This window comes from Nicotiana sylvestris, chromosome 9 (genome assembly GCF_000393655.2).
Source record: "Nicotiana sylvestris chromosome 9, ASM39365v2, whole genome shotgun sequence".
Classification (NCBI taxonomy): Eukaryota; Viridiplantae; Streptophyta; class Magnoliopsida; order Solanales; family Solanaceae; genus Nicotiana; species Nicotiana sylvestris.
Window position 1 is genome coordinate 63,572,291 of NC_091065.1, and position 9,064 is coordinate 63,581,354.

The 9,064-nt window shown below is 40.0% G+C and overlaps 1 protein-coding gene across 1 annotated transcript; it reads right to left on the reverse strand.

The window, feature by feature from the left end:
- Positions 1 to 452: 452 nt before the first annotated feature.
- Positions 453 to 1,648, reverse strand: LOC138877671 (uncharacterized). The gene is made up of 2 exons (XM_070157296.1): positions 734 to 1,648; positions 453 to 692 (listed from the first exon to the last, which is right to left on the reverse strand). Exons 1-2 carry the CDS (start codon positions 1,646 to 1,648, stop codon positions 453 to 455), a joined length of 1,155 nt encoding a protein of 384 aa, XP_070013397.1.
- Between the last annotated feature and the right edge of the window lie 7,416 nt (positions 1,649 to 9,064).

Consider the following 9,064-nt stretch of genomic DNA (forward strand, 5'->3'; position numbering starts at 1 on the left):
TAAATTAGAATTACTATATAATGATAATCCACTCCGAGGATGGGAAAAACATAAAACAAAAATAAAGATTGAACTAATAGATGAAAGTAGCATAATAACACAAAACCGGGCATCATATTAGCATAATCAAACTTCCGTGACATTAGATCTTTCATCATATTAGCATAACCGGGCATCTCCCTCAAGGCATCCATCAAAGGAATATTAACTGAATTTGACGCAACATCTCCATGAACTTCTTATATTGTTCTGCCTTCTTTGTTTGACCAGTCTCTGAGGGAAGGGTGCAGGTATCACCCTTTGTGAATTGCTTGCTGGCTTCTCTCTGTTAGAACTTTCTGGCACAAGAGGTGCCACCTGTTCTGCAACTTGCTCATTCATCTTTTCTTTGCCGTTTTCCTCCTGACTCTACTCAACCACCACTTCAGTAAGTTCTGTTGGTTCCTCTACCTCTAATTGAACTGGAGTGGCTGTGTAGTGTCCTTGCTGGCTTGTGCAATTTCCTGCTCTCTATCTAAATCTCTCCCATTCTGGAGACTTACTGCCATCAGCTGATTCGTGTTTTGGTCCTTGGGGTTTATGTTTGTGTCTGCAGGCAAAGTTCCCTGAGGACGGTTGTTCAAAGCCATGGACAGCTGACCCAGCTGCGTTTCAATATTCTTTATGGCTGAATCATGCACTGCCAATTTTTCCTGCACTTTATTATTTGTCCCAATGAGTTGCTGAAGCATACCCCTGATTTCCACCATGTTGTTATCTTGCTGCTGAGGGGTGGTTGGTATGTCAATTGTTGCTGATTTTGTTGTGGATAGCCCTGTGGTTTCTGATATGGTACTGGCACCAATTGGTTTTGAGGGTGCATACCCCCAGGTTGCTGCATATTAGGCATGTACTGCTGATTTTGCTGCGGTCTCCACTGCTGTGCTCCTTGCCTCTGACCCCCATAGTTGTTGACATAATTCATATCTTCCCTTGCCCCTTGATTTTCACCTTCTTCGCTCCATGAACACACATAAGACTGATTAATACAAGGTGTACACAGTCCCCCATTTGTTGTATCAACAATGTGCACCTGTTTTGTACCCATCTCATCAATCTTCTTTGTCAATATGCTAATCTGGGTCATGAGTGTGGCCATGTTCTCTGCATGTGAATTATTTGGGTCAAGAGGAACTGAATGCACTATGGGTGCCAGTGTTGTACCTTTAGTCATCCACCCCGTATTTTGTGACATCTTATCGAGAAGGATTTTGCACTCAGTGAATGTTTTACTTAAAAATGCACCTCCAGCTGACGCATCCACATTTGCTTTCAAATTGTCAGCTAGCCCCATGTAGAATCTCTGGCCGAGCATCTGGTCTGGAATGCCATGGTGAGGACACTTCACTAACATCCCTTTAAACTTTTCCCAAGTTTCTTGCAATGATTCAGAGGGCTGCTGCCTATACTGCAATATGTCATCAATTTGTTTTGCAGTCTTGTTAGGCGGATAGAACTTGTTCAGGAACTGCTTGACTAATTCCTCCCAGGTGGTGATAGAGTTGATAGGGAGCGAATTTAGCCAAGTCTGAGCTTCCTCGGTTACCGAGAATGGAAACAGTAGCAGCTTGATAGCTTCTGGAGTTGCATTTGGCTGCCTTTGGGTCATACAAAATGACAGAAAATTCTTCAAGTGTTGTTGCAGGTCTTCAATGTGTGACCCGGAGAACAGTCCTTTATTCTACAGTAGATGCAGCATGTTGTTGGTGATCTGGAATGTCTCCGCTTGAATTGCGGGCACAGCTATGGCAGTGTCCAGATTATCAGCTGTGGGTTGTGCCCAGTCACAAAGTGCAGCTTCGGGCACAAGAGGTGCCACCCTTCTGACATTTAAGTCAGCTGGCTCATTCCTGATGTTTCTGTTGACGTTATCTACATCACCTATATCAAATTTGAGTTGGTGTGATTGTTGAGATTGTTGAAGTCTTTTGTTGGCACGGTTCAATGCCCTGAATTTTTTCTCAGGGTCTGAGAGTCCTTCTAGCAGTTCTCCAGTCCTCGAAGAACTTCTAGGCATACACCTGCTTTCCACAAGAGTTCAAACGTTAGAATTTCAATGAAAAGATTGGGTATAGAGAAAACTGACTACACTTAGAAGTTTTGTACTTCTCTCAATTGTAATTGATAACACCGTTAATTCCTCGGCAATGGCGCTAAAATTTGATAACGTCAAACTATGCTTTATACAAAGACGCACACGGACGTAGCAAATAGAATCTGAGTAATTCTGCCCAGAGTCGAACCACAGAGAATTAACCTATCAATTACTTTTGACTGATTTACTAAATTCACAGACTCAATTTTCCCCAAACTTTGTAATTCACAATTGATGATATTTCTAACAACTAAAGTCAGAAAATAATTAACAGCTGAAAATTAACTATGCTTGATGTGTAAACTGTTGGAATAAGGTCTAAGGTAATGGTTTCTCCCGTTGGTGATTTCCTTGGTTGTACGTTTCTTATAGCGATGCCTTAGTTGTCTCTATCAATCAAGAACTCTCCGGCTATCATAAATCTCTCTCAAGCAATTATGATAATTTACTAGATGCACTCTCTCAAGCTACGCTAGCTAGATTCACATTACCGTTCTTTTAGATTGCACCCGAGATATCGTTATCTCTAATCCAATCTCTAAATCCTCGGTTATGACTCTCGTCTATACTCCGGGAGTGATGTTGTTCAAATAACTAATAATAAATAGCAACGGATAATTGAGGGCCCTTTCAACTAACCACAATCAAAATGTAGATGAACAAATAGAGATTAACAACCAATTCAAACTATATTAATATAACAACCAAGTCATTCCCAACAAGTTTCACCAAAACCTTAGATTGAAGTATTTAGCTACTCATGACAACGTAAGAATAAACTACGAAAATATTCATAATGGAAAAATTGCAAGAAAATTAGAAGAGAATAAGAAATATGATGTTTTGGGTGATCTCTCACACTTTTTCTTCTTGCCAAAATAATCTCCATATAATCTCCCTCTTCTTGGGCGAGTTTCCTACATCTTATAACGGTTTTACAAAAGTTTTCCCGAATTGACACTTTGGCCCCTTAAATTCTGGGCTGTGAACATGCTGTCGCGGCCGCGGCGTCGACCGCGGCGCTGACCGCGGAGAATACTGCCTCCAACCACGGCGCGGACCGCGATAGCAACCGCGGTGCGTGTGCTGGGCCTTTTTGTCTCCGTGTTCCTTCTCTTTTTGCTCTTTTGTGTTTGAGTACTTCTTGAGTGGGTGTTTTCTTCACATTATTGCCTCTAAACACTTCATGTTGCTTCCTCATATCTTATATTCCATGCGAAACCAAATAGCATTAATTAAAGCATTTTATTGGCAACTTACATTATAAAACAACAACAAAGCATGGGCAATTATGGTATAAATAACAACTATATAGCCTATTATCACTATGTCACTCAGTTGCATCTATCTTTTAATAAATGGTTACTCAGTACTCTATCAATGTGTCCTTGTGAATATTTCAGGAAATACCCCAAGACTTTTTTTTCATGATATTTTTATTCATTCCTCTCAACGATTAGAAGAACATGTCGTCTTTGTTGTCTCACTTCGTCCTTCTCAGTCCCAATCAGAGTCTAAAACTTAATTGTGGTCTTTTTGACTCAAGCGACACAAATAAGTATATAAGAAAATTGGGCATCATTTTATATATAGCGTGGTTATTCATTGCGCTATATCTTAATGGCACATTTGTCCATTAAAGTATAGCACGGTTAATAACCGCGCTACATTTGAACATAAAATGGGCGAGAGGTATATAGCACGCATATGTAAGGCGCTATACTATACCTCCATATATATGAGTGTTATACCTATATAAAAAATCGAGCCATCTACTTTCACCACCAGATGCGAACTAGCAGACCCCCATTTTTAATTCCCAACAACCCCCCCCCCCCACACCCATTTTTAATGCAAAAAAACTTCATTGGAGCTCACCAGTCCAACAAAAAGTGTAGATTCTCGGTATTTTAGAAAGCTAATAATGGATCTAAGACATTATTGCATAGCGGATTGCTCGCTTTGGCTCCCAAAATCATCAAATCTTCACCTTTCAAAAAATAAAAAATCGAGGTGGAGGTAGGAATTACCTTATTGTAACGACTTGATCGGTCGTTTTGAGCATTTTTACTTTGCTCGGTTTTTTGAGGGTATGAATAGCTCTGTATGAAGTATTATGACTTATGTGAATTGTCGGTTTGATTTTCATGTTATTTGGAATTGATTTGGAAGAATGATTCCGAGCTATAAGCTTTAAATTTGAAAGGTTTGACCAAGTTTTGACTTTCTAGAATTTGACCTCGGATTGGATTTCTGATGATTCCATTAGCTCCGTTGGGTGATTTTGGACTTAGGAGAGTGCATGAATTGTGATTTGGAAGTCCGTAGTAGAATTTGGCTTGAAATAGCGAAAGTTGGAATTTTGGAAAGTTTGACTAGGAGTGGACTTTTTGATATCGGGGTCGAATTCCGATTCCGGAAGTTGGATCAGGTCCACAATGTCAAATGTGACTTGTGTGCAAAATTTAAGGTCAATCGGACGTGATTTGATAGATTTCGGCATCGGCTGTGGAAGTTTGAAGTTTCAAGTTCATTGATTTCGAATTCAGGTGTGATTCGTCGTTTTGATGTTGCTATGTGTGTTTTTAGGCCTCGAGTAGGTTTGTATTTTGATATGGAACTTGTTGGTATGTTCGAACAAGGTCCCGAGGGGCTCGGGTGAGTTTCGGATAGGTTTGGGTTGTACTGCGCTCGTTTCTTAATGTTCCGACGTTGATTTTTAAGCATAAATGGTATTACATTGAGCAAATGAACTCCGATTTCTAAACATGAGACAACTAAGTCCAGCTTAACAACAATTACTAGTTAACTATAACAAACATGATCATAACTTATTTTATGAAGAAGAGGATAACTTAATCTTAGCAGAATATACACAGTAGAACTATTGAAATTCATGAAAAGAAGAAAGTTCATCTCAACAAGACTGTTTCATACAGATACAACCAATAATTAGATATAATCATGAGAATGTCATAGCGATAACCCAAAAGTTGTCTTTAGAGTTGGCAGATATAGGTATAGAGAAGGAGAGCATCTAAACACTTAGATTTTTCATGCTTCAGTTAAACGATATGAACTTATGAACTTTCATATTCGTCACCATTAGGATTATCAAACAATAAACTCGACCACAAGACAATCAGAATGCAGGAAATTAATATGTAGAGGTAAAGATCATAGTAGAATCATCAATGAAAGACTATGAAGTTTAGATAAACATGAGCAGTCATCCAAGGCACATTACTGCTTAATCATGCAGACTGTTTAGACTTAGAAATGAAAGTCATCATGAGTCACATAATAGCTTAATCGATATTAATTAAATACTTTGAGGCATGACAAGTGACCATAAGCAGACAACATCTTATCATAAACTTGAAGTAACATTTCTATACTAGTTATAAGTATCATAAACTACTATAGTTCACAGAAGGCAACAAACACATTCATAATATCCTACTAAGATGATCAAAAGAGAAAAGTTAGAGGTATACTGACTTTTTCAAGGGCATCAGACCAAACAAGGATTTATCCTAGTTGCATAAGACCCCAAAGCTTCAATCTTGAAGCAGCGAAAGTACTCAGAAATGAGAAAAACGAAATCAGTAAGAAACCCTAGGTTATGGAATCTTAGGATTTTTCTTAGATGATTATTCTTTCGTATAGTTAGTGATTCTAGATTATGGTATATGTTGTTAGGTTAGAACATTAAAGGCTCTATTTATAAGGCCATTTAAGGTTCTTAGGGTTTCATGGATTCAAAATTATGAGTGGAAAGTGACGAAAGATTGACTATGATAACAAAATCGAGTGACAATCAGAAAGAAAATAGAGGGAAAAATGAATGAAGCTTTTACCTGAGTGCACGACTATCGTTACAAATGATAAAACAATTGGGTAAGACTGAAGGTGCAAAGGTCATTACATTTGACCTCTGGTTCAGAATAATCATCACGAGGAGCGGACTATTTAGATTCTTGAGGATATGCTGCGAGCTTGTGTTATTGACTTTGGAGGCTCGTGGAATCAGTTTTTACCTTTAGAAGAGTTTGCTACAACAACAGCTACCAGTCGAGTATTCAGATGGCTTCGTATGAGGCTTTGTATGGTAGGTGATGCCGGTCTCCGGTCGAATGATTTGAGACTGGAGAGGCTCGGTTGTTGGGTATAGATTTGGTTCAGGATGCCTTGGACAAGGTCAGGATCATTCAGGATAGACTTCGTATAGCCCAGTCCAGGCAAAAAAGTTATGCCCACCGCAAGGTTCGAGATTTGGCTTTCATGGTCGGTGAGGGGGTATTGCTTCGAGTGTCGCCTGTGAAGGGCGTGATGAGATTTGGGAAGAAGGGCAAGCTTAGCCCTAGGTTCATTGGCCAGTTTGAGATTCTTGATCGAGTGGGAGAGGTGGCTTATAGACTTGCTTTTCCACCAAGCGTATCAGTCGTGCATCCAGTGTTTCATGTGTCTATGCTTCGGAAGTATCACGGCGATCCATCCCACGTGTTATATTTCAGCATTGTCCAATTGGACAAGAACTTATCTTATGAGGAGGAGCCAGTAGCTATTCTAGATTGGCAAGTTCGTCAGTTGAGGTCGAAGAGTTTTCCTTTTGTTCGTGTTCAGTGGAGAGGTCAGCCTCCTGAGGCATCGACCTGGGAGTCCGAATCTGATATACGGAGCCTTTATCCTCATATTTTCCCCGACTCAGGTACTTCCTTCTTATGTCCCATAAATGTTGGAATTCCGTAACTGATGAGTTAATTCCGTAATTTATGAGTTAATTCCATAACTGATGAGTTAATTCTGTAACTAATGAGTCAATCTCGTGCCTATTGAGTCAATCCCGTGCATGTTAAGTGTGATGACCCAAAAGGATCATCACTTGCTTTTAATTGAATTATGTGTTTCCGAGGCCTTGAAAACCTTATTTAGAGTCACCTCGACTTGTGTGCGCAATATGGGCGCATAGCAGGGAAGCTTAAATATGAAAATCTGTGAAAAATGATAAAATTTTGCTATAAAATGAATAAATTTGACTTTGGACAACATTTTGGGTAAACGGACCCGGACTCGTGATTTGACAGTCCCGGAGGGTCCGTAGAAAAATATGGGACTTGAGCGTATGCCCGGAATCAAATTCCGAGGTCCCAAGCCCGAGAAATGAATTTTTAAAGTAAATTGTTTTCTGAAATTGTTTAAGGAAATTTGAAATGAAATTTGATTAGAACATGGTGGTATCGGGCCCGTATTTTGGTTCCGGCTCTCGGTACATGTCTTATATATGACTTAAGACATTTCTGTAAAATTTGGTGAAAAACGGATGTCATTTGACGTGATTCGGACCTTAATTGGAAAATTCGACGTTTAAGAAGTTTCGATAAATTTCATTGATATTGAAGTTTAATTCGATGTTTTTGATGTTATTTTGGTGTCATGAGTGCACGAATAAGTCCGTGGGATGTTTTTGAGGATGTGTGTATATTTGGTTGGGATCCCCGAGGGCTCGTGTGAGTTTTGGATAGGCCACGGGGTGCATTTGGAAGTTAGAAAATTGCAGAAAATTTGCTGGTATGCCCAGGCCTGCAAGCTTTGCATTTGCGAAGCCTAGCTCGCAAATGCGAGTTTGCAAATGCGAAGGCTAGATCGCAAATGGGAAACCAACCCAGGCCAGCTCCCTCTCGCAAATGCGAGATCCTTTTCGCAAATGCGAAGTTTCCCTTTGGGCCAATGGTCGCAAATGCGACCTATGTGTCGCAAATGCGACATGCCTTTCGCAAATGCGAAGATCCCATTTTCCTGAAGGGTCCGCAAATACGAACCCTGTTTCGCATTTTCCAAGCCAACAGAGGTTGGGGTTCGCAAGCCAACAGAGGTCAGGGTTCCCAAGCCAACAGAGGTTGGGTGGAAACTAGGTTTTTCAAAAATTGGCGATTTGGACCTCGATTTGAGGTCCGATTTTAAAACAAATTATATATATGGGTTCGTGGGGGAATGGGTAATCGGGTTTTGGTTCTAACCTCGAGTTTTGACCATGTGGGCCCTGGGGCAATTTTTGACTTTTTGGGCAAAACTTTGGAAAACTCATTTTCATGCATTCAAATAGATTCATTTAGCATTTATTGATGTAATTAAGTAACTTGCGGCTAGATACAAGCGAATTGGTGGTGGAATCAAGGGGTAAAGCTATAATTGAATCTTGAGTTGTGTTTGAGGCATCGAGGTAAGTATTTGGTCTAACCTTAGCTTGAGGGATTAGGAGTTGTGTCTTATTTGCTACATGTTATTTGTGGAGTACGACGTATAGGCATGGTGACGAGTATCTATACGTTGGTATCAAGCATGCCCGTGAATCGTGTATTATAATTTTTATGACTCCGTTGTGGTTTATTGCGCTTCATATTTTATTATCATCATTGTCCCTTTCCGGGATGTTTGTTTGATATTAATAATCACTTGCCGGGATGTTTGTTTTGATAGTATTGTTCCTTTGCCGGGATGTTTGTTTTGATAGTATTGTTCCCTTGCCGGGATGTTTGTTTGATATTATTGTTCCCCTGTCGGGATGTTGTTGAAATATCATTGGTCCCTTGCCGGAAAGTTGTTATATTGCTCTTTTCCCTTGCCGGGATTCCTTGTGATTATTGTTGGCTTGTAAATGGGAGAGGGTGGTATGCCTACCACAAGATATAATGAAATGGGAGCGGGTGGTACGACTACCACAAGATATAATAAAATGGGAGCGGGTGGTACGCCTCCCACGAGATAAATGAAATGGGAGCGTGTGGCACGCCTGTCACGAGATACAGGAAATGGGATTGGGTTGCACGCCTGCAACAAGATGTGAAAAGAAAGTGAAATCTGCCTTCATTTTTCCTTATTCTTGTTAGTGGTTGGATTTTGATTCCTTTATAATTCTCTTGATATTCT